This window comes from Haliotis rufescens, unplaced genomic scaffold, assembly GCF_023055435.1.
Source record: "Haliotis rufescens isolate VD_foot unplaced genomic scaffold, xgHalRufe1.0.p SCAF_35, whole genome shotgun sequence".
In the NCBI taxonomy this organism is placed as follows: domain Eukaryota; kingdom Metazoa; phylum Mollusca; class Gastropoda; order Lepetellida; family Haliotidae; genus Haliotis; species Haliotis rufescens.
This window is the reverse complement of record NW_025964057.1, coordinates 3,654,675-3,682,014: the sequence shown is the minus strand read 5'-3', so window position 1 is coordinate 3,682,014 and position 27,340 is coordinate 3,654,675. Positions and strand designations below refer to the sequence as shown.

Sequence of the window (27,340 nt, the reverse complement as noted above, 5' to 3'; positions counted from 1 at the left end):
GGACCTGTGTTTGAGTTATGGTCTGTTTCAACGATGCCAGACTTGTGTCAGACCAAGAATCCGTGTGAAGATGAGTGGGCCAGCGCTGCAGATATTCTGCAAGTACGGGCAAAGGATCTCTGTTATAACGATGATGGCGATGTATGCATTCTGATTAAAAGCGTTGTGTCACTGTGTACATTGCTGGCCCTCTGTGTGTCCGGAGTACCGCTATTGACCAATCAGGGTGGAGCAGGTGACAGGGTGGTTCATCGTTCCAGAACATCCATGTGTGTGTGGCCGACAAACAACCTTCTCTGTTTGGACGTTTGCATCATTATTTCTGAGTGACTTGTCTCCGTGTTGGCGTGACACCGTCTTCCGTGGTTTACATGCGTAGCTGCGTCTGTTGATCCAGTCGGGACGTGCCATCACTCAACGATCATGACGCCATCAATGTCATTTCGCGTCTTCCTGTTTTGCTGCCACCCATGGAATCTATGTGGTCACATGACGGTGTTTGCATGGAGCAGTACAAGATAGATAGTTTGTAGGGAAACGTTCTCAGGCTGCAGTGGAGTTCATCTCTCCGCTCTTACAGACGTGGAGTTAGTGGCATGGTATTATTTGACGTCCCTGTGTGTGCATGTTGGAGGTGGTTGGCGAGGACCGTTCCCCGTTGTCACAATGGGATGCTGGTGTACTCGTTTCTGTTGGTATGCAGGAGTTTACAGGTAGGTCACTAGGTATGACAGTCTCATAGCTGGGTCATGTGATTTGGATGGTAGGTCATGTGACATGTGATGATAAGCCATGTGACATGATGGTAGGCCATGCGATTGTGCTAGTTGGCTTTGTGATTGTGATGGAAGGTCATGTGACTATGATGATAAGCCATGTGACATGATGGTAGGCCATGCGATTGTGCTAGTTGGCTTTGTGTTTGTGATGGAAGGTCATCTGACTATGATGGTAGGTCATGTGACGGATTTTAGATAAGGTGACTTTGATAAGTACTGTATTCATTGTAGTTAGGGTATATGATTTCAATTATTGTTTGGCATGAATAGATGTATGTGATGAGCAGGTATTATAACAACATGGAAGTGATTACAGTGTTGTGATCACTCTCCTACCCAGAGTTCCATGCGGCCGGCAGCCAGCTAGCATAGTACCTCTGCCACAGGCCAGCGCCATGTGACGATTCGTCACATCTTTCACAGTCCATTCAAGATATTGCATAAGCTTTTCATCCGTTTCATGTTTGACAAGTCTACACATTTTCATAAACAAATGTCAAAGAATGGTTAACTTTCATTGAGAAAGTATGCAAATACGTAAAAATCTACTTGTTTTTGCGTAGTTATCCTATGTTTACATTGGTTGTACGGCTCCACGTGCTGTCATCGAAGCCCAACGGAGAGCTAGCGACACGGTCACTTTGATGCATACATATATATTGTCATGCAACTCACTGTCGCAGTTGTAGTAGCATATCTATATAGTTATGCAAAACAATATGTGAAGCGCCCCCAAATACTTGCATTAGTCTGTTCTATACTGATTTCTGAAAAAGCGCGTTTGTTTACAAACAAGAGAAAAGTCCGGTCACGTGATATGCAAATTAGCCTGTGGCAGTGGTGTTATGCTGAGTCACCACTGCGACGGAGTGTGTGTTGTGATTTGTAAACTCTGTGAAAGCAGGCTTTTGCCTACCTGTGTGGGAAATCATTGTTAGTGGTCGGGGATAATGTAGGGAAATGTGCTTACACCTCAACTCATTCACGGACTTGGTAGAATCCCTGCCAGATCTTATCTTGAATATTTCTGTAATATTGCTGATAATGGCTTTCAACCCTATTTCTTATTTTTGATTTTTTTAATCCAACAAAGAAAAGCAGTTTGGCCTGAAGAAAATAATTTTAACTATTATTTTCCTTTTTGGTTTTGGTCTGTCAAATCTTAAAACCAAAAAGTGAAAAACATGTCCCCCAATTCTCTCGCCAGATTCTGTGTGTGCTCCTCCACCTAGTCCGACACAGGCAGCTGGATCAGACAGCGGAGTATGTATTTATGGACGATAGTTATTGATGTGCAAACAGGGATGAACTTTGTGCTTTATGGAGTTTTCCTGTGTATATTAGCGTTTGTCGGGGAATGATCATCTTGGCAGCTGGAGTCCCCAGGGAGATCAACTCCTAGTGTGGAACAGGTGCAAGTGTGGGGCCTGACAGGCCATTTCTCCCTGCTGTGTGTTGCAGCGGAAATAGCACAGGAAAAACAGCAAATCCGGGCTTATCTCACAATTTTATTTAGAATTTTTATGAAAAGGTGTTCTTTCAGAATTATCTGTTGTTTATAAAAGAAAATGGATGTGTTTTGGTTCTGAGCTGTTAAGATAATTGATGTGGTTATGTATTTGTATACATATTAACATTACTAGATGAGGATTAGATATTAATACTAAATTTGACATGCAAATGTGATGAAAACATGCAGTAAATAAGGCATAGAGGATGTCCAGTCAGCTCTTCACAAGTTAGTTTTAGAGGGGCAAGTCCCAGTGGTGTTGAGTCCCTTAGTTGTGCCAGGATCAGCTAATGAGAGATACTCAATCACACAGATTGTGAGTGTTGGTTTGCCTGCACCAGACTCTGTGGGGATGCATCCATGACCTGATCACTTCAGGTTTTCCTCCCCCACAAAACTAACATGGCCTGAAATAACTGATAAATCCAGCTCACTCACATCTTGGCTTCAGAATACTTTATCTTGTATCAGTAAAAACAAAATATGAGTATAGAACCAACCCATCTATGTGTGACTCCTCGCAGTGAATTGTCTGGCGCTCCCGTCAGGCTTCCTTGAACTCAAATGAACTAGAAGCCGTAACCTGGGGAATGCTGCTGTGTCAGGTTGTGTTGACCTGCACTGGGTGTTACAATCATACAGGCTTGGCAGCCATGCTGGGGGTGTGTGTATACAGATGTACAGTCAAGTCTCGTTAATCCGACACTCGTTAACCGACACTTGGCTTTATCCGACACTAATGATGGGAACCGATTAAATCAGTGTTATTTAGACCCGTTAATCCGACAGTCTTGCACTCCGACTCCGACACACCTAATTTGCAACGAATTACCGAAGTCACTCATTAATCAGTCTCGTTAATCCGACACAGTGATCAGCGTACTCCGTGGGCATCTGCCCACAAGTACACAGCCAGTGTTTTGATGCGAGACGAATCGGCTGGTAGATGCATATTTTTTATTACGTGTTTGAATCCTTATCTATCGTGTAGTTGTCCGATTTCCGATCACGAACGTTGATACTACTTAGTTTCGTTTATTCGACATACTCGTTAATCTGACATAATTATATGCAACCATCGATGCAGTACTCCGTGTTTGGCAGTGGGCAGCCTGATGATGAACATGTTGGTCATCATGCTGGTTCAGTTTCCCACAAACCATGTCAAGACCCCATGTTACTGCTGGAATACATTTGTATAAAACCATAATCACCTATTTACTGGGGACCTAGTGAGGCCTGACCTGGCTTGATTCTCATACCATGGTTTGTCTGCTCCAGACTTGCATTAAACGCTGCTAGAAGGTGTAATCTATGCTGGCTGTGGTTGTATAAGGCTTACTTTGTCCCTTACTGATTTATGGAGCCTTTAGATCCGGGGTAGAATAGGTCTTCAGCAACCCATACTAGGCGACTATGCTTGTCGTAAGAGGTGACTAACAAGATAAGGTGGTCAGACTCGCCAACTTGGTTGATGCATATCATCGTGTCCAATTGTGTGGATCGATGCTCATGATGTCAATTACTGGATTGTCTGATCTGGACTCGATTATTTACAGACTGCTGTCATATAGCTTGTTGTGCAGCGCTTAACAACAAACAAACAATTGAGCCTACTACATGATACCCTGTGTCCAAATGTTTATCAACATGGCCATACATGTCAGATTGCTACAGTGATTGGTCAGTGACACCTGTCATCTCCTGGGGTAAACAATCTGATGTATCACTTGCCTACACACAACTGTTTGGGTTCATTCCAGGACTGACATTATCAAGTTTAAAAGGTTCTGATTTGTTCTAGAGGAGAAAGAATTAATACTGAGGAAGAGATTTATGAGGCATGTCATCAGTTAACAGTGTAATATATGATATAGCAAATGGAGGGTTATTTACAACATAGGTAGACGTGTGATAAGTAGTCGTATCTACCTGACTCAGAAGGTCAGATAACGTTTCACCTTGCCTTTGTTGTGGATACTGGGTCACGTGGGTCAGAGCTAAGGACAAACATGTCGGAGGAAGGATACACAGACCAAGGTGTGCTCCAGGTGAGTGTCACAGGCTGGTGTTGGGTACAGAGACTGGGGATGAGTACAGAGACCCAGGGTGGGTACAGAGACCCAGCGTGAGTGTCATAGGCTGGTGTTGGGTACAGAGACTGGGGATGAGTACAGAGACCCAGGGTGGGTACAGAGACCCAGCGTGAGTGTCACAGGCTGGTGTTGGGTACAGAGACTGGGGATGAGTACAGAGACCCAGGGTGGGTACAGAGACCCAGCGTGAGTGTCATAGGCTGGTGTTGGGTACAGAGACCTAGGGTGGGTATAGAGACCCGGGGTGGGTATAGAGACCTGGGGTGGGTGTCACAGGCTGGTGTTGGGTACAGAGACCCGGGGTGGGTACAGAGACCTAGGTTGGGTACAGAGACCTAGGGTGGGTACAGAGACCTAGGTTGGGTACAGAGACCTAGGGTAGGTGTCACAGACTGGTGTTGGGTAGTGAGACCGGGGGTGGGTACAGAGACCTAGGGTGGGTACAGAGACCCGGGGTGGGTGTCACAGTCTGGTGTTGGGTACAGAGATCTGGGGTGGGTGTCACAGACTGGTGTCAGTGGCGGTATGTGCCCTGATAGTAGGTCAATGCTTTCAGTCACTGGTTAGACTTGATAAGGCGCTTTAATATAGCCGGATTAATGCTGACAGATACTTTCAACAACATTCACTGACATGTAGTCATTGTCATTAATTCCTGGAACCCAGTGAAATCATCGATGTTCTTTGTGGTCTGTTTCAAGGATGATGAGAGTAATTACAAGACAAACATAGAAATAATAATGTGCGTGCTGATTCAATATTGGATGATTACTTCCTTACATCGTATGATGAGCAGCGGCCTGCCACTGAGTGTAAAGGAGACCGTGATGGGGCATTCACTGATCATGTATCACATGCTGTCAATCAGGCGGACAGGGAACAGTGGCTCAGTGGGAGTGAGTGAGTGAGGTTTTACGCCCCCTCTAGCAATATTCCAGCAATATCACGGCGGGGGACACCAGAAATGGGCTTCACACATTGTACCCATGTCGGGATTCGAACCGGGGTCTTCGGTGTGACGAGTTAACGCTTTAACCACTAGGCTACCTGACCGCCCCTGGCTCAGTGGGAGAACAAGTGGCCCAGTGGTACGAGGCACTGCAACTGTTGGTGCAGAATTGAATCCCTTAGCTGCAGGATCCAATTGTAATGAGTTTGAATCCCTGAATTGCACCATTTTTATGTTAATGACCTGGGTATCCTACCTTATGGTAGGTAGGTGGGTAGATGGTATATGTGAATGTGGGTAGGTGGGTAGATGGTATATGTGAATGTGGATAGGTGGGTAGATGGTATATGTGAATGTGGGTAGGTGGTATATGTGAATGTGGGTAGGTGGGAAGATGGTATATGTGAATGTGGGTAGATGGTATATGTGAATGTGGGTAGATGGTATTTGTGAATGTGGGTAGGTGGGTAGATGGTATATGTGAATGTGGGTAGGTGGTAGATGGTATATGTGAATGTGGGTAGATGGTATATGTGAATGTGGGTAGGTGGTAGATGGTATATGTGAATGTGGGTAGGTGGTAGATGGTATATGTGAATGTGGGTAGATGGTATATGTGAATGTGGGTAGGTGGTAGATGGTATATGTGAATGTGGGTAGGTGGGTAGATGGTATATGTGAATGTGGGTAGGTGGTGAATGTGGGTAGGTAGGTAGATGGTATATGTGAATGTGGATAGGTGGGTAGATGGTATATGTGAAGGTGGGTAGGTGGGTAGGTGGTATATGTGAATGTGGGTAGGTGGGTAGATGGTATATGTGAATGTGGATAGGTGGGTAGATGGTATATGTGAATGTGGGTAGGTGGGTAGGTGGTATATGTGAATGTGGGTAGATGGTATATGTGAATGTGGGTAGATGGTATATGTGAATGTGGGTAGATGATATATGTGAATGTGGGTAGATGGTATTTGTGAATGTGGGTAGGTGGGTAGATGGTATATGTGAATGTGGGTAGGTGGTAGATGGTATATGTGAATGTGGGTAGGTGGGTAGATGGTATATTTGAATGTGGGTAGATGGTATGTGTGAATGTGGGTAGGTGGGTAGGTGGTATATGTGAATGTGGGTAGGTGGTAGATGGTATATGTGAATGTGGGTAGATGGTATATGTGAATGTGGGAAGATGGTATATGTGAATGTGGGTAGGTGGTATATGTGAATGTGGGTAGGTGGGTAGATGGTATATGTGAATGTGGGTAGGTGGGTAGATGGTGAATGTGGGTAGATGGTATATGTGAATGTGGGTAGATGGTATATGTGAATGTGGGTAGGTGGGTAGATGGTATATGTGAATGTGGGTAGGTGGTATATGTGAATGTGGGTAGGTGGGTAGATGGTATATGTGAATGTGGATAGGTGGGTAGATGGTATATGTGAATGTGGGGAGGTGGGTAGATGGTATATGTGAATGTGGGTAGGTGTGAAGGTTGCACTGTGTGAAGGAGGGTAGATTGGTTAATGGCACAGGTGTAGAGTGGGAGTGATGCCAATGAATCTGATTGTCTACTGTAGTTTATCTTAGTCTGAGGATCCTACTAACAAGGAATAATCAGCATTCTCCGGGATGAAGACGTTGGTAGTCAGCTTCAGCTGATTGGGTACTTATGGGTCTGCCATCGAACCTTATAAAGAAATTGGCGCGGAGGAGCTGAGTATTTAGCTAATGCCACTTGCTGCATGCAATGCACATCCACAGGGAATCAAGAGACGTATTAATTTGGAATTAGTGTTGGCCGGAAAGTATCTGAAGAGGATCTCCCACCTTGAGCGTAGAGGTGAAGGTTGATGCTACTGTTGTGATGACTGATGCTGTATAAGCCAGTGTGTCTGTAGCCTGTCATCACTCACACTGCCACGGCACCTTTGATATACTGCGGATCTCGATTGCTTCGTCTTTGAAAGCAGATTTAAATGATGGCTGGTGTAAGTGAATGATATCAAAGAGGACAGGGGAGTCCTACATCCACATCAAATGTGATGGTAGTGTTTGTTCCAGGTCGTCCAGGAGATGATTAGAGCTTGGAGATGTTATTAATCATTAGTTGTAGGAAGATCATGTGTCATGTTTAGGATGTGAAAAGTAGCTAATGTGACTTTTGATTGGCACAGGGGGTCTTGTGTCGGCATGTCTTCTTGTAAAATGGCAATCACAATATTCAAAGATGTTATTTCATAGTATGGCTGTTGAAGTTATATCTGTATTTTCCCGACAGACATGGAGGCCAGACATATGTTATGGAAGTAGGATTAGATCATGGTGTAGTGTTCTAGGTTCAAGGTTTGTTTTCTTCAGGTCAGCAGTCAGATGCATTGCTTCAACTCTATGAGCTGTCGAAACCATCATATGAAAGATAAAACAGCAGTCAGGTTTTATTCAGTAGCAAAGTCTTGTTTTACTACTTTTTATACAGACTTTCCCTCATGAAGGATATATGGAAATATTGATATTGAAATGTGGATTTTAACTTTTTCACAGTTGTACAGAATCTAGGTATCCACGATCCATGTAATGATCCTGTTCTGTAACTTGTTGTGTAAAGAATACCCATGGGTACTGTTGACAGCGATGTAGTTGTCACGTTGGAAAGATTCATAGCAAAAGGCTGAGACACTGATCATCACTGCACGTGACTACACCGTTGTATGTTTTCATGTTGTTTGCCGTTCACCGGATGACTAAATCTACACAGAGTACACTCCTAGATGTGTTCAGTCTCTGTAAAAACTTGCCATCCATTAAACCGTCATTCTGTTGATAGTTTGAGGACTGAGAGGTGCTCTATGACACATGAGGGGGCAATTCGCTGTGCAGAGTTGCGTCCTTTGGACACGCTGGAAACCTGTGATTGTGGGTTCGAATCCTGGTTTGCCCTGATTATGTTCCTAGGTTTGTCAGCACCATACCTGTGCTTGAAATGGTAAACGTCTCAGATCTGCATCACCTCTGGCTTTCCTCCCACATTAAGCTGACACGCCGCAATATAACTGGAATACTGTTAAAAGCGACGTTAAACCCAACTCATTCACTCACTATGACACATGCTCTATCTAGCCCTGGAGGGGCGGTCGGATAGCCTAGTGGTTAAAGCGTTCGCCCGCCACGCCGAAGATCCGGGTTCGATTCCCGACATGGGTATAATGTGTGAAGCTCATTTCTGGTGTCCCCCGCTGTGATATTGCTGGAATATTGCTAAAAGCGGCGTAAAACCATACTCACTCACTCACTATCTAGCCCTGGTGTTGCTGTCACAGATGTCAGGGATGGGGTTGGGTAGCCGAGTGGTTAAAGAAATCACTTGTCACGGCTCAGTGGGGATTCCGGGTTAGAACTGGTCCCCAGGAACCTATGTTTGTTGTAAGATACGGCTGTATGGATCAAGTAGTCAGTGACTTGGTCGATGCCATCAACAGCATGGGGCATGGTTTATAATATCAGTTAAATGGTTTGTCTGATCCAGATTCTGTTGTTTACATGACACTGTCATTTAGCTGGAATGTTGCTGAGGTGGTGTTAAACAAACAATCAAATCACTTTCCAGCTACGCTGTGGGATGTCTTCTTGATGTCCCTGTGACTGCTGGAATGTTTCTCCTCACAGTGGCACACAATCAGTGCTTGAAATATTTTTAGAACCAATCAAGACAGTCGGGCAGGTGACCCATAAATGTTGCCTTCAAAGATACCTGTCCACATTCTTCAGAAGTAATATATAGTAAAAACTCATAAATATAAGACACAAATCGTGTCATGATTCAGTTGAAATAATGCAAACAACTGCCAGAGCATGTAAGAGGAGTTATGATAAAACGGAATATGTAAGTAGTCTTAAAATTACCTGTCAGACAGTTGGGCAGGTGAGGTAAATTCAATGAAGCCCGACAGAAACGTTACCAGCCACGGACAGTCTGGCAGGCAGGCAGTTATTTTGGACACTGCACCCAACCCTACTGACTTAGATCTCTGGCCACTGTATTGTGTAGTGTCCACTGCACCCAACCCTACTGACTTAGATCTCTGGCCACTGTATTGTGTAGTGTCCACTGCACCCAACCCTACTGACTTAGATCTCTGGCCACTGTATTGTGAAGTGTCCACTGCATCTTGCCCTGCCCATTAAGACTGTTAGTGGTCTGTTCAGGATCTCCTGTGTAGTTGGTGGTCATACCTTCCTTGCTACTATGTGCTCCACTCGTGGTGCGATGTTCCTTGGAGGTGCCAAGACCATGAATGTTTTACAAGTCTCACCACGGTTGCAGCGCAAGATTGAGATGCTAGGTCACAGATTGGGCTTACAGGATTGAGTGCAGTAGACTTCTCACGTCCAAGGGAAGTAGTTGTGTCAGTCAGGGCTATCAGGAAGAAGTCGGTTAATTCAGGCTTCTTGGAGATAAGTCAGTTCATTCAGGGACCTTGAAGATAAGTCAGTTCATTCAAGGTCCTTGGGGAGCAGTCAGTTCATTCAGGGTCCTCAGAGATATGTCAGTTCATTCAGGGTCCTTGGAGATAAGTCAGTTCATTCAGGGTCCTTGGAGATAAGTCAGTTCATTCAGGGTCCTTGGAGATAAGTCAGTTCATTCAGGGTCCTTGGAGATAAGTCAGTTCATTCAGGGTCCTTGGGTAGTATGTTGATGTGTAACACAAAGTCCGGATGCACCCTCTGTGTGTCAAAGTCCTTTTTAACTTCATATCCCAGAAGAGCTCAGCATTTATCCCAAGCAGCCTCTCATACCGACCCTGGCACAAAGGTTTTGTATTTCATAAACAAAATGTTTGTCTGTGTTCCGGGATAAATGAGTGTATCTGGCCAGATTTGAACTTGATCCTTATTGTGTTAAGTAAGTACATATGATGGTAGTTATAAGTGTTAGAATCATTGAAGTCAGTCCGGCAGTCCTACACTAACTGACAGAGAAGAGTGGGTCTTCAAGTAGGTCGTCTAAAGTCCTATAAAGCAAACACTTGGCTCAACACTGTTTGATTTCAATCCAAATACAATACTTACAAAAAAAAATGATCAAATAAGATTATTATATTCATTGAGAAGACGAGCCAGCTGTAGGATGCTTCCTACTTGATCAGGTATGTCATTATAAAATGCGGTTATCGATGTGTACATAACTGCCAACAAAAGTATGTACATTCTGTTATTATCACATCGATTTCATCTGGTGATTAATTGTTGTTGCTAGGATACTCATTGAAGTAATAATGACATTTTATATAACATTGTAATGATTTATTGTAATTGATTTTTCCAACTGTCTGTCAGCAGCTGGGTGATATTGATATTAGCACCATTGACGGCACGCACACCATGGCGATCGTCGTCTCCAGGCAGAACCCACTCTGGTGGACTCCTTTTGGTTCAGGAATAATACACCACTCAAAATAAGTTGAAGATATATATAAAGCTAAAGATAAATTTGGGGGAATTTTCATTTTGCCGGTCAGAGCAGACATTTTGATTCCAATGCATAAAGAAACAGATGGGCCCCTGGGAATACCTACTTCTTGCCTAATGTCCTCGCCTCAAGTTTCACCTAGATGTTATCAATGAGCTAATGTCCTAGCCTCAAGTTTCACCTAGATGTTATCAATGAGGAAGTCCAGCGTTTCACATAGTGTTTTCTCAGTGACCTGGACATTTTGGACAAATTGATCAAGGGATGAAGTTTTTCCTGAAGTTTAATGTGTGGGATCGTTGAACATGTCGTCAGGGTTTTTATCAAGCCAAAAGTCAACAGTAGTGGGAGGGAAATATCATTGCTAATACAACTCTGTAAGAAGTCTTTATTATGATATTGGATTTGACACATAAATGTTTGAGTGACAGCTGATGTTTGATAGGCAAAATTATAGCAGGACAGAAATAACGGATAGTTTGCTGCAATTTCAAATACATCAAGGGTTTAAAACATTTCCTGTCAAGAATCTCATGGTGGATGAACTTCAAAATGTTTTTCTCGGCCCTGAAGACTGTCCTTGAGTTGACCACTGGGTTGTTTACACTTGGCTCTCTGCTGAATATGAATGCACCCCCCCCCCCCCCACACACACACACACACACACACACACACACACAATTTCTTCTTTTTTTCCCCAGAAAATAAACCGCAGATCAACAATAACCATATTTTTATATTTTCTTCGTCCATTTTGTTTTTTGTAGCTGGGCGTATTAACCAAAAATATATATAAATCAGGACAAAAAAATAATTTTCTTTAGGGAATGTGAATTTAAAAAAATATATCATGATATACAGTATCAATTTATTTTGACCGAAAACATTTATGAAAATTTATAAGAAATCTGAATATGTTTGTTGCCCATGATTGTTTAATCATTTAATTTGGGACAAACTTAGTTTGGAGCTGGAGCTGGGTCTGCTTCAGCCTCAACCTCCATATTGAATGCTTGCTGTGAACAGCTGCAAGATTGCTTATATGGTGTTTAACAATTATCACTCACATATTGAATGCTGTAATGCCACGACTGCTGTGGAACTTCCACTTGATTCCTGCATTGTTAATATGTGCCAGATATGAGACGACATTTAAATTAAACCTTCCTAAGCCACCTCACATCACACGGTGAGAACATCTGTAAGACATTCCAAACATGCCAGGAATCAGTCGTGATCTCGGTATTGAAATATGATATACTTCGTATTTCTGTTTGTCCCCTCACTAACTCCATTGAGCTGGTTGGCCGGCTACTGTAACCCATGTGATGCTTGAGTAAACACAATTAATTGCACATTAAGTATAAACCTGTCCTATACCATGTTAACGGCCCTAACTGACACCTATTCATCTCTGGCCAATAACCTGGCCCTTACTGAGGCAGATCTAAATTCCATTAGCTAATAACTCGGTTTCTATAGAAGGATAGTAAGGGATAGCTTCTCCATCACAATGACCAATATCCAGAGTATTGTCATTGTTCACCCTTTGTATCCAGCAGAGCACAGCATTTGTGCCCCTTTGTGGGATCAGGACACCAAGGGTTAAAGTTCACGGTATTCTGCTATTGTAAAAAGCTTCGGCTGTGTTGGCCGTGTATGGAGTATTATCAATTATCGCGTCAGCTGGTTTAGGGTTGCGATGAATAATGAGAGGACTGTTTTGTTGTGATGGATGCGGACATCTCAGATGAAATTGTCATTCACGTAACGTTCATGTAGCCAATCTGGTCACGTATGTTGTCAAACATTGTCCCCGAGGTTGTCATCTGCCGACACAATGGACCAGGAGGAAAGGTAGAGAATTGTTGTTGTATACGATGTTGTATACGTTGTTGTCTGTTGTGGTTCCAGTAGGTAATTAGGCATCATTGCCTGTAGGTGTCCTGGTCGAGGATCAAGGTGTCCAGGTAGATGAACGAGGTCCAGTTAGATAAATATTTTGGTATACATAGATGCGCACAAGCACATATCAGGACATGATTTAAACCATTGTCTTTTTTCATGACAGGTTTCAAATCAAACCATCACCTATGTTATCTAATTATTCCTATGTGTTTATGACATGCTCCAGGTATTGACAATGGAGATTACTGGTCCACTCTGTGTTCTAGATCTCCGACCAGCTTCATGTTTTGTTGTTGGGTGATTAACCTGATTAGAGCAGTGACTTGGCTCTGTGAGTGACTCATGCTGGCGCTTGGGTTGCCTGCAGGGACGTGGGAACACATTCCTCCTGCAGAGCATTACCGGTGCCTTCCACGCCTACATCGTCAACTAAACAGGATTCAGCAAAATATGACAATAATTGGATAATTAAGTATTTGTTTGGTACCACTGCTTGTTTGTTCGCTGCTGTTATTTAAAATGCCACTTCCTTACAACTTCTCCATGAGGGATCAAATAGAATAGGTCCCCAGTTCCCAATGTATGTTTCCCCATTAAAGTCCAGGGTAGAATAGGTCCCCAGTTCCATTGCTTGTTTCCCCATCGAAGTCCAGGGTAGATTGGTCCCCAGTTCCATTGCTTGTTTCCCCATTGAAGTCCAGGGTAGATTGGTCCCCAGTTCCATTGCTTGTTTCCCCATTGAAGTCCAGGGTAGGATAGGTCCCCAGTTCCATTGCTTGTTTCCCCATTGAAGTCTAGGGTAGAATAGGTCCCCAGTTCCATTGATTGTTTCCCCATTGAAGTCCAGGGTAAAGTAAGTCCCCAGTTCCATTGCTTGTTTCCCCATTGAAGTCCAGGGTAGAATAGGTCCCCAGTTCCATTGCTTGTTTCCCCATTGAAGTCCAGGGTAGAATAAGTCCCCAGTTCCATTGATTGTTTCCCCATCGAAGTCCAGGGTAGATTGGTCCCCAGTTCCATTGCTTGTTTCCCCATTGAAGTCCAGGGTAGATTGGTCCCCAGTTCCATTGCTTGTTTCCCCATTGAAGTCCAGGGTAGGATAGGTCCCCAGTTCCATTGCTTGTTTCCCCATTGAAGTCTAGGGTAGAATAGGTCCCCATTTCCATTGCTTGTTTCCCCATTGAAGTCCAGGGTAGAATAGGTCCCCAGTTCCATTGCTTGTTTCCCCATTGAAGTCCAGGGTAAAATAGGTCCCCAGTTCCATTGCTTGTTTCCCCATTGAAGTCCAGGGAAGAATAGGTCCCCAGTTCCATTGCTTGTTTCCCCATTGAAGTCCAGGAAAGAACAAGACAATAATCCCATACCTGGAACAATAACCAACTAATCAGATGGTTAACATTTGCGATCTTGTGAGTGTGTGTCATTGTGATCTTGCTGAGTGTGATCTTGCTGAGTGTGTGTCATTGTGATCTTGCTGAGTGTGTGTCCTTGTGATCTTGCGAGTGTGTGTCATTGTGATCTTGCTGAGTGTGTGTCAATGTGATCTTGCTGAGTGTGTGTCCTTGTGATCTTGCTGAGTGTGTGTCCTTGTGATCTTGCTGAGTGTGTGTCCTTGTGATCTTGCTGAGTGTGTGTCCTTATGATCTTGCGAGTGTGTGTCATTGTGATCTTGCTGAGTGTGATCTTGCTGAGTGTGTGTCATTGTGATCTTGCTGAGTGTGTGTCAATGTGATCTTGCTGAGTGTGTGTCCTTGTGATCTTGCTGAGTGTGTGTCCTTGTGATCTTGCTGAGTGTGTGTCCTTGTGATCTTGCTGAGTGTGTGTCCTTGTGATCTTGCTGAGTGTATGTCCTTGTGATCTTGCTGTTTGTCATTGTACTTCTGGGGTTTAGAGTTTTGTTCATTCTATTGACCACTTATTTTCATGAGTCCGACAACTACAACAAAATCATTTTGACAGTATGTGCTCCTATTTTCTGTATCATTCTCTATGTGTAAGTGCACCTGTAGATGTGCTACTTGACCTGCCCCCCCTTCCCTCCCTCCCCCTTCCCTCCCTCCCCATCTGGAGCCTGGTATACTCATAGCCCAGGAGAACAGCAGGCAAAATATAGTCAGTGTCAACATGGGGCGTGTGTACCTTGTCATGTGATCAGGATGCCGACATCTCACACATTGGCCATTGTAGGACAATATTCCGAATATGATACAGATTGATGAATGACAGAATGTAATAAGCATTAACTGGAGGTCTTTCTCTCTGAAGACACAAATAGCTTTAAGACGGAACTTTAAAAATCTGACATATTAGGCAATCAGATTTGGTTATGTATTGAAGTATTTGTGTTATTTCCCCGTGATCGCAATGTCACTTCCATTGCCAGTTTTGTATTCAGTGTCGTGAAGATGTATTGACACTGCCAGTGTTGTATTCAGTGTCCTGTAGTTGTATTGACACTGCCAGCGTTGTAGTCAGTGTCCTGTAGTTGTATTGACACTGCCAGCGTTGTATTCAGTGTCCTGTGGTTGTATTGCCGCTGTCAGTAAATCATTTTCCTGACAAATATCATAAACAACCATATGACATCCCATCATTGAGAATGCTCCTGAATTGATTTTAATCTCCTATTTCTCATTAATATGTGTGACACCTGCCCTGGTAGATACAGTAGACACACCTCTGTCAGTCCAGGAGTGTGGAGGGAGCGTATCACAACCTTCTCCAGCATTTTACACATTCCACAGTGTATAAGCAATATTTGAAAACAAAGAGAAAATGTGCTATTATCTCTGTACTAAACATGTTTCTATTTCTTGGGATGTTATTGCTTGTTACAAATTCCTTGATTATGTGATATGTTAACTTTTGTTGTTTTCACTGTGAACTGACTTGTCTCATTCTTATATTGACTCCTCAAAAGTGATTTTTGTCTCAATAGACAGGATCTATAAAACATTTAGTGTGATAATATAATACAATTAGGTAAAAAATACTGTCTAGTATTTATGTGACATGTTTATGTCAAAACCAAACAGCAATTAATGTCCCCTTTTGTCAAGACTAAAGTTAACAATCTATGGCATACTTCCCAGGGAGTTCAACTGGTCCTCAACCCATCCTACTGGGTACCCATGTTACAGCAGGTAGACAGAGACAGTATAGACTGAAGACAAGATTATTATCCCACGGGAAATTCAAAGACTTAATCCTGGATCAGTGAGTGTTATGATTGTGTATCAGACACAACATAACTTTCCTGCAGGCCCATTCACCTCCATCTGTTTTTGATACACCCCCTGCGTATGTCACCTATTGTGTATAGAAGTGTGAGTAGTGCAAGCCATATAAGGGCGTACGGGCTGGCAGTGGAGACAGCTGTATTGAGGCCAAGCTAGTCTACATACCCATTTGTATTACTTACATTGGTGGTGCTGGACACAGTGGGCTGACCACAGTGACGGACACACGCTGACACTGCCAGGAACTATATGGGCTTTGTGACATGCCTACAGCAGAGGTAACTAGCCCTCTGTAGGTGACTGTGGACGCCCACAGTAAGAGGACAGCTTATTGATCACCAGGTTTGTGAAATTATTAACATCTTGTTACAAGTCACAACTGTTCCAGAGATTATCCATTAATTTTGTAAGTAAATATAACATATGAGATATGTAGAAAGGTGGTTACTTAGGTGTGTTTTTCTGCATGAGTTAGTGTAGGTCCGGTTGACTATATATAGGGAGATAGGTCAGTTATACCACCACTAGAATATTACATGTAAACATATAGAGACACAATGTAAATAGGTCATGTATGTCCTCCCTACCCAAGTCATGCAGTGGCTACTTTGTTCAACACAATACACAAACTGTGCCACATCGTCACTGATGGCTGGAGCCAGGGAACAGCAATCACATCTCAGGAAGTCTAGAAGTCCATTTTATTTCCATAGATCCCTACCAAGCCAAAGATCAAATATGTCAGGTTTGATTACCACTGTTGTCTACAAGACCAAAGATGAGATTATCAGTTCATTATCGATGTACCCCACAGGCCGAAAAAGAACTATGTCAATTTTCATTACTACGACACCCTAAACTCAGATGATGAAGATTGTCTGTACTGATGAGGCTGGTATATCTCTATAGATACATTGGTAATGAAAAAAATTATTTCTTGTACAGCTAAGACTGACTACCTGTGGTCATGTGTCTGGTCGGGTACCAGGGTGTGGAGTAATCCTACAGTTGACATCCTTAACTTGTCAGTTTGCTGACGGGGTTAACCTCTAAGGGCGTGTGGACAAGGCGTCCTACCTCAGATCAGAAGGTCTGTGGTGCGAATCCCATCATGGGACTCGGAAATATTATGGCAGCTACACTGGCACCAAATGTGGTCTGAGCACATCCGTATTAAATTTTAGCAAAATATGTCTTGATATCCTACTACTGCCCTTTGTTGATGGGGAAGTATGTTGTAGGGCATGGAGTCATCCCACAGATGACATCCTTACCTTGTCAGGGTAGTAGGGCGTGGAGTCATCCCACAGATGACATCCTTACATTACCAGGGTAGTCGGGCGTGGAGTCATCCCACAGATGACATCCTTACCTTGTCAGGGTAGTCGGGCGTGGAGTCATCCCACAGATGACATCCTTACCTTGTCAGGGTAGTCGGGCGTGGAGTCATCCCACAGATGACATCCTTACTTTGTCAGGGTAGTAGGGCGTGGAGTCATCCCACAGATGACATCCTTACATTACCAGGGTAGTCGGGCGTGGAGTTATCCAACAGATGACATCCTTACCTTGTCAGGGTAGTCGGGCGTGGAGTCATCCCACAGATGACATCCTTACCTTGTCAGGGTAGTCGGGCGTGGAGTCATCCCACAGATGACATCCTTACCTTGTCAGGGTAGTAGGGCGTGGAGTCATCCCACAGATGACATCCTTACATTACCAGGGTAGTCGGGCGTGGAGTCATCCCACAGATGACATCCTTACCTTGTCAGGGTAGTAGGGCGTGGAGTCATCCCACAGATGACATCCTTACATTACCAGGGTAGTCGGGCGTGGAGTCATCCCACAGATGACATCCTTACCTTGTCAGGGTAGTCGGGCGTGGAGTCATCCCACAGATGACATCCTTACCTTGTCAGGGTAGTGGGGCGTGGAGTCATCCCACAGATGACATCCTTACATTACCAGGGTAGTCGGGCGTGGAGTCATCCCACAGATGACATCCTTACATTACCAGGGTAGTCGGGCATGGAGTCATCCTACAGATGACATCCTTACCTTGTCAGGGTAGTAGGGCGTGGAGTCATCCCACAGATGACATCCTTACCTTGTCAGGGTAGTCGGGCGTGGAGTCATCCTACAGATGACATCCTTACCTTGTCAGGGTAGTAGGGCGTGGAGTCATCCTACAGATGACATCCTTACATTACCAGGGTAGTCGGGCGTGGAGTCATCCTACAGATGACATCCTTACCTTGTCAGGGTAGTAGGGCGTGGAGTCATCCCACAGATGACATCCTTACATTACCAGGGTAGTCGGGCGTGGAGTCATCCTACAGATGACATCCTTACATTACCAGGGTAGTCGGGCGTGGAGTCATCCTACAGATGACATCCTTACAATACCAGGGTAGTTTGGTGTGGAGTCATCCCACAGATGACATCCTTACCTTGTCAGGGTAGTAGGGCGTGGAGTCATCCCACAGATGACATCCTTACATTACCAGGGTAGTCGGGCGTGGAGTCATCCTACAGATGACATCCTTACATTACCAGGGTAGTCGGGCGTGGAGTCATCCTACAGATGACATCCTTACATTACCAGGGTAGTCGGGCGTGGAGTCATCCTACAGATGACATCCTTACATTACCAGGGTAGTTTGGCGTGGAGTCATCCCACAGATGACATCCTTACCTTGTCAGGGTAGTAGGGCGTGGAGTCATCCCACAGATGACATCCTTACATTACCAGGGTAGTCGGGCGTGGAGTCATCCTACAGATGACATCCTTACATTACCAGGGTAGTCGGGCGTGGAGTCATCCTACAGATGACATCCTTACCTTGTCAGGGTAGTAGGGCGTGGAGTCATCCCACAGATGACATCCTTACATTACCAGGGTAGTCGGGCGTGGAGTCATCCTACAGATGACATCCTTACCTTGTCAGGGTAGTAGGGCGTGGAGTCATCCCACAGATGACATCCTTACATTACCAGGGTAGTCGGGCGTGGAGTCATCCTACAGATGACATCCTTACCTTGTCAGGGTAGTAGGGTGTGGAGTCATCCCACAGATGACATCCTTACATTACCAGGGTAGTCGGGCGTGGAGTCATGCCACAGATGACATCCTTACCTTGCCAGCTACTTGAAGCTTTTCCTCTTTGGTTACCCGAAGGTTTGCAGTTCGAATACCATCACGGGACTTAGATGGTCAGTCTCAGCAAATGAGTATAAGTATATTTCTTGAGAAGGAGAGACTGTGAACACCTTGTCCTGTTCATATTCCTGTCCCCACTCTGTACAGCCGCCATCTTGTGTTGCCGATGTGGACAGGTGTAAGTCGCATGAAAGTGGTAATTGTGCAGTTATTTGGGGAGAATTGGTGAAAACATACTGCACAAATCTGAAGGAAAAAACTGAATGACTTGATTGTGGCTGGTTCCACAATTCAGTTGTGACAAGGCCTCCAAACGAAAATGGTGCATTTGCCATCCCTAGTAAATATTACCTATAAAACCCACACACCTTGGCTTTCAAGTTACATACTCTACTCTTCAGACAAAGGACTTTTTAGTGTTCAGACAAGGGACATCTTGTATTTGAATGCTCCTGTCATAAAAATATCAACCTCACAAGCTACCCAACATTTTAAACCAGTGTCATGTTGCAAGAGTTACATTTTTTAACAGTGGCTCTAATGTTTTTTCAACCTTAAGTCCATTGATGTTAATGGTCTCTGACTTGTGGTTGTTCAGCTGGTTGATGAGCTGCAGACAGACAGAAGGGGGACAATGGAGATATCCTCCCAAGTTGCTGGACTGGTAAATTTGTCAGTATTCGAGCTCTTGAGGTTTGTTCCACATGGTCAGCTGACTTGAAATTTTTGTGGAAAATACAAAGTGTCATTCTAGTCGGGATGTCCCCCAACACTCCCTCCATTGTACGATACACCTGTGTTGTTCAGCCAACACAACAAAGCAAACATCCGACTTGGCCTGTGTTGTTCAGCCAACACAACAACGCAAACACCAGACTTGGCCTGTGTTGTTCAGCCAACACAACAACGCAAACATCCGACTTGGCCTGTGTTGTTCAGCCAACACAACAGCGCAAACACCAGACTTGGCCTGTGTTGTTCAGCCAACACAACAACGCAAACACCAGACTTGGCCTGTGTTGTTCAGCCAACACAACAACGCAAACATCAGACTTGGCCTGTGTTGTTCAGCCAACACAACAACGCAAACACCAGACTTGGCCTGTGTTGTTCAGCCAACACAACAGCGCAAACACCAGACTTGGCCTGTGTTGTTCAGCCAACACAACAACGCAAACCAAACATCCGACTCGGCCTGTGTTGTTCAGCCAACACAACAATGCAAACACCAGACTCGGCCTGTGTTGTTCAGCCAACACAACAACGCAAACACCAGACTCGGCCTGTGTTGTTCAGCCAACACAACAACGCAAACACCAGACTTGGCCTGTGTTGTTCAGCCAACACAACAACGCAAACACCAGACTTGGCCTGTGTTGTTCAGCCAACACAACAACGCAAACACCAGGCTTGGCCTGTGTTGTTCAGCCAACACAACAACGCAAACATCCGACTTGGCCTATGTTGTTCAGCCAACACAACAACGCAAACACCAGGCTTGGCCTGTGTTGTTCAGCCAACACAACAACGCAAACACCAGACTTGGCCTGTGTTGTTCAGCCAACACAACAACGCAAACACCAGGCTTGGCCTGTGTTGTTCAGCCAACACAACAACGCAAACATCCGACTTGGCCTATGTTGTTCAGCCAACACAACAACGCAAACACCAGGCTTGGCCTGTGTTGTTCAGCCAACACAACAACGCAAACACCAGACTTGGCCTGTGTTGTTCAGCCAACACAACAACGCAAACACCAGGCTTTGCCTGTGTTGTTCAGCCAACACAACAACGCAAACATCCGACTTGGCCTGTGTTGTTCAGCCAACACAACAACGCAAACACCAGACTTGGCCTGTGTTGTTCAGCCAACACAACAATGCAAACACCAGACTCGGCCTGTGTTGTTCAGCCAACACAACAACGCAAACACCAGACTCGGCCTGTGTTGTTCAGCCAACACAACAACGCAAACACCAGACTTGGCCTGTGTTGTTCAGCCAACACAACAACGCAAACACCAGACTTGGCCTGTGTTGTTCAGCCAACACAACAACGCAAACACCAGGCTTGGCCTGTGTTGTTCAGCCAACACAACAACGCAAACATCCGACTTGGCCTATGTTGTTCAGCCAACACAACAACGCAAACACCAGGCTTGGCCTGTGTTGTTCAGCCAACACAACAACGCAAACACCAGACTTGGCCTGTGTTGTTCAGCCAACACAACAACGCAAACACCAGGCTTGGCCTGTGTTGTTCAGCCAACACAACAACGCAAACATCCGACTTGGCCTGTGTTGTTCATCCAACACAACAACGCAAACACCAGACTTGGCCTGTGTTGTTCAGCCAACACAACAACGCAAACACCAGACTTGGCCTGTGTTGTTCAGCCAACACAACAACGCAAACACCAGGCTTGGCCTGTGTTGTTCAGCCAACACAACAACGCAAACATCCGACTTGGCCTATGTTGTTCAGCCAACACAACAACGCAAACACCAGGCTTGGCCTGTGTTGTTCAGCCAACACAACAACGCAAACACCAGACTTGGCCTGTGTTGTTCAGCTAACACAACAACGCAAACACCAGACTTGGCCTGTGTTGTTCAGCCAACACAACAACGCAAACACCAGACTTGGCCTGTGTTGTTCAGCCAACACAACAGCGCAAACACCAGGCTTGGCCTGTGTTGTTCAGCCAACACAACAACGCAAACACCAGACTTGGCCTGTGTTGTTCAGCTAACACAACAACGCAAACACCAGGCTTGGCCTGTGTTGTTCAGCCAACACAGCAACGCAAACACCAGGCTCGGCCTGTGTTGTTCAGCCAGTACAACAACGCAAACACCAGACTTGGCCTGTGTTGTTCAGCCAGTACAACAACGCAAACACCAGACTCGGCCTGTGTTGTTCAGCCAGTACAGCAACGCAAACACCAGGCTCGGCCTGTGTTGTTCAGCCAGTACAACAACGCAAACACCAGACTTGGCCTGAAATAGGTGTAATGGTACCATAGTGTTGATGTAATGTGAGGTGAAATGGGGTTTAACGTCGCGTCCAGGATTTTTGCACTTATATAGCGACGTGCATGCACACGTGTGTGTGGCTGCTTGTACTAAGCTGGACTGATGCTGATTTTATAGTGCTGGCCCACTGAGATACCATGCCACAGTTTAACATGAATACCCCACTCAAACACAGTATACTGACTCCGAGCCGACCAGTCCATGTTTTAGCCCCTTAATGCCGAGCGCCAAACAGGGTGACAAGTGCCATCTTTGAACATCTTTTGGTATGATGCAGCCGGGATCGAGCCCCGGACCTTTCGCTCTATGGGGGACGCTCTGCTACTAGACCATGGAGGCGGTCGTTGTGCTTATGTGATGAGACACACGATGAAAGACGCTCTTACACAGTAGTATGTGGAAGTAATGCCGATGAGGGGATTTATCGGTTGGGGTTACACTGTGAGAGTGGTTGATCTGTGCACAGAGGATACACAGTGTTAGAGATTTCTGTACTCAGATTTAATCTTACGGTCGTGTTATATAAGCACATTCATGGTGTACATACTACCACCTTCAATAACACCGACTGGACTGGTCTGTGTGATACGGGTTGTTATTCCCTAGATTACTTCAGCACTTCGCCAAGGTTAGCTTGTGTCCAGGATTGGAGTCGGGACATTTGTCCCCGGAGCTCTTTCCAGATACATGTACAATAATTTGCCAGCTGATAAACAAGTATTGAGTTTCTGGTGTTACGCCGTCCCATTCACTGGGGCCATGTAAGGGGATGTTCTCTAGACAGTTATGATTGGTTTTAGCACTAAGGAAGAAAACTCTGCTTTAGGTTTTTTTAGTGTGGGAGAACTTTTAAAATGTGAAAAACATAAGTCCTAAGGCTTTCTGTCCAAAACTATTTTAAAGTTGTGAGACTTTTTCGTTTGTTAGAAAATTGATCAGCTAAATTCTGTTGAGACAGACAGGAGGTAGTTGATCAATTATTGTCTATATTTAGATGGAGAAGATCTAGTGGTGGCGATAGTTATATATGTAGGTGTGTCATACCTTTACTGCACGACTGGACAACACTGCAACATTCTGTCTCCACAACCACCAACATTCTGACTTCACAACACAACACCATCAACATTCTGACTTGGTATCCCCAATATCCGCTGACATTGTCTACACCGTTACCTTCAACTCCCACGACATTCTGTCTACACCGTTAGCTTGCAACTGTCTTGTGGCTACACAGGGCATGTGTGAGGTGTAGAATGTGTCTCCTGAAGGTTTATGGAAACAGTCCACTGAGGGCGTAACTTTGTAGTATATCCCCAGCAAGTCTATAACACAATCCCTTGCATGTGTAGGAAACACTGTATGTCCTGAGAATGTATAACATTGTATTATCTCAGTCTCATTATACTCCATGTTGTCAGAATGTATAACATTGTATTATCTCAGTCTCATTATACTCCATGTTGTAAGAATGTATAGAACACTGTGTCTCCTGTATTAGGTGTATGATGGCAGTGCCTGTGATTAGGGTGTACAATAAGGTAATTGATAACATTGTAATATTACCACCTCATAACACCACAAAACACAACATAACACAACATCTGACGGCATATTGCATGCAACACTGTGTCTCTAAGTATGGGATGGACGATAACACTGTGTTTACATATATTATCTGATGATTATTTCTGATTGAGAACGCAATCTGGTTGTGAATACTAAGTCAATATTTGTTCATATGATGGGCTATTGATTATTGTGGGGAAAGACAGGTGTGTTAACAACCTAACAGGTAAAATATAGCCAGGTATTACTGTTGAGCTGGTCTACCTAATCACAGTACTGTTAGAGTGTCATGTTGCATAACAAGTAATTACTATATTGTTCTGGTCAACAGAGAGGAATCAGCCATTTGTTTTAGGCTGCATTATATGGAACATTGGTTAGTTAAACGTTATACTTGATGAAGTGTTTGTTTTGTACACAAACACAACTATCATACATGAATAGGTTAACTTGGCAATAGATACAAGTAAACAACTATGTATTTACACTTGCATTACTTCGTGTTTATCATTAATAATTATAGCAGAATGTGATTGGGGAAAATATAAGAGGCCGAACATTTCCTTCCTCCTGGTACTGTCGCTGTGAAAAGCTGATGTGGCATGAGGCAGTACTCACTCACTCACTCACTCACTCACTCACTCACTCACTCATTATGAGTTGTGTTAAATTTTACACGTTTGCTACTGTTTACTGAATGTTTAGTTCTACACGTATATTGAATGTTTACGGAATTTGCTGAATATTTGCTAAATGTTTACTTAATGTTCCCATGACATTTAGAGACACAAGCTGACTGCCGACCTGTAGTTATCTGTAATTGGCTAATTGGTTTGTCAGTGGTTAATGACAAGGCCACACAGTCAGTCTCCACGCTGACATTGAAACTGTATATTTATTGCAGGAGTGTGTCCGGACATATTTGTCTTGATTCGTGTGTCACGCTAGTCCCTCATGTCACCTCTCCACACACACCGGCATCTCACAGAATTTGGACAGACCCTGCCGTGTTGGCTTGTGCTGCCCTGTCAATAAAATCCACGTTCGTGTAAACAAATGCAAATTAGGATAAACTCATAAGCTCCTTCCCAACCTGAGCTGAGGAAATATACATGCAAAAAAATGTGGAATAATACACATACAAGTGGTCGTTCACCTTTGAATGATGTTTGCACTCCTTGTTGCCTTCGATATTCAGAACAAGGGAACTTCCGGAATTGTGTCAACTGTATTAACTTGTGTGTCGTGCTGATTAAACATATTGGCTTGACAATGTGTAGGAGGGCATTTATCCCGGAGGGTTTATTAACTTTGGAAATATTTAGTGCTAGCTGCTTTTTATGTTCCATGGGACACACCTAAAACCAGGGTTGAATTCCCCACATAGAGGGAGGCCATGGTTGATGTCCTCCCCAGGATTGTGCTGGGGAGACTCTCTCTCTCTCTTTCTTTTCTCTCCCTCCCTCCCTCCTTCCCCTGGTGTGTTCAACTCTTGCTTGTTGATGCTGAAGACAGATCTTGTATCGTCTGTCTTAGCTTTACAGGCATTCAATATGGCCTAAACTCCAACACACTCACTCACCCACACACATGTAAAATTAATATCTGCCCCATGTTATTGATGTGTGTATTGAAGACGTTTTATGCCATAAATGTGACTGTTGAATGACATTCTCTTTTCCACAACAAGACAATAAGACATGCAGATGATAGTGTCATGACTATTTCTACATGTTTCTGTGCAATGGACTGGCAGTGTTGTATACATACTGGATCAGCCTGACTATTTCTACATGTTTCTGTGCAATGGACTGGCAGTGTTGTATACATACTGGATCAGCCTGACTATTTCTCCATGTTTCTGTGCAATGGACTGGCAGTGTTATATACATACTGGATCAGCCTGACTTTTTCTCCATGTTCTTGTGCAATGGACTGGCAGTGTTATATACATACTGGATCAGCCTGACTATTTCTCCATGTTTCTGTGCAATGGACTGGCAGTGTTATATACATACTGGATCAGCCTGACTATTTCTCCATGTTCCTGTGCAATGGACTGGCAGTGTTATATACATACTGGATCAGCCTGACTATTTCTCCATGTTTCTGTGCAATGGACTGGCAGTGTTATATACATACTGGATCAGCCTGACTATTTCTCCATGTTTCTGTGCAATGGACTGGCAGTGTTATATACATACTGGATCAGCCTGACTATTTCTCCATGTTCCTGTGCAATGGACTGGCAGTGTTATATACATACTGGATCAGCCTGACTATTTAACCCTGCACCAGGTCTGTATGATTAGTCTGTGCTGAAGTCAGCAGGTCTGTATGATTAGTCTGTGCTGAAGTCAGCAGGTCTGTATGATTAGTCTGTGCTGAAGTCAGCAGGTCTGTATGATTAGTCTGTGCTGAAGTCAGCAGGTCTGTATGATTAGTCTGTGCTGAAGTCAGCAGGTCTGTATGATTAGTCTGTGCTGAAGTCAGCAGGTCTGTATGATTAGTCAGTGCTGAAGTCAGCAGGTCTGTATGATTAGTCTGTGCTGAAGTCAGCAGGTCGGGGACTGAGCAGACACATGTGTGGAGTCAGGCTGGCCCCGTGAGTAATACGGCTAGATATACCCTGCCCTGTGTGTGATATAGGTATTAAACACCCACCTGGTCGGTAATAGTGCTCAAGTGTTCCCACTGTTGTGCAGGAACATAGTGATAATTGCCATGCTGAGGATTACAGCCAGTAGAGTGTGGCATAGCTTGTAGAAAGTGTATATACCTATATCACACCACCTGCCTGTAGAGTGCACATGCACATGCACACACACACACTCTATGCCCCGATCATCTATGTAGATATATAGATTTTTATGTCATCTAGGAGAGTGGGAAGAGGAGAGAAAAGGAGGGATGGAAGGAAAGAGAGAGGGAGAGAGAGAGGGAGGGAGTGAAGAATAGGGAGAGAGATATGTTTAGGTTTGCTGTATACAAGACACTATCAGTGTTGGAGAGGACAGTACAGTGTCTACATCATGACAACCTATCATTGACAAGCCTAACAGAAACTGAGGGCGGATCAAGAGTTTTTATAAGGGAGGGGTCCAAAATATCAAAATCCTCTCTCAGTCATTTTACTTCCTATAACATACAACAGTTGGCACAACAGCTTAACTGGAGCTGTTCGTATGCTTGTGAAGTTGTAGGATATTAGTGAGTTGCTTCTGGGGTGTCTACATGTTGACATGATATCACTACACATGAAACTTTATGATGAACAAACACAGGCCGCCTGTTGATTATGTAAGGGAGGTTATGCCAAACAATCGTGTTTGTTCTTTTCTCGAGTGTTGTGGTTGATGTTGGATTAACACTGCTACGTGAGGCAGGAGATGTTCACACCTTGCTGCGGTGTGCCACCAGGGGGCGCTAGGTGTATGTAATACATATGACCAACTGCTTATGACACAGATTGAACCAAGCGAAACTGGGCGTGGTCACGCTCCTACAGTAATGTCGACAATATGCAAGCAGTGTGTGTAATCGACATTGGAACGCCGTCTCTGTGAGCTTGCATCTCACGTACTGTGTGTTGTAAATCTATATGGTTTATGGGCATGTATTAGCTTGTGTTCTG

General features: G+C 44.3%; 1 protein-coding gene across 4 annotated transcripts in view; it reads left to right on the top strand.

Moving 5' to 3' along the window:
* Positions 1–27,340, top strand: part of LOC124134456 (cell surface glycoprotein 1-like) — a 118,156-nt gene that overhangs the window by 68,628 nt on the left and 22,188 nt on the right. Inside the window, exon 1 of one of the 4 annotated variants that reach the window (XM_046499294.2) lies at positions 12,508–12,655. The exons of 2 other annotated variants lie outside the window; for them this stretch is intronic. In XM_046499294.2, coding sequence (XP_046355250.2) covers positions 12,639–12,655 — 17 coding nt within the window. In that variant the 5' untranslated portion in view covers positions 12,508–12,638. Of the gene's footprint in view, positions 1–12,507; positions 12,656–16,053; positions 16,285–27,340 lie in introns of those variants that run through there. One more of the 4 variants, XM_046499295.2, reaches the window with a different exon arrangement.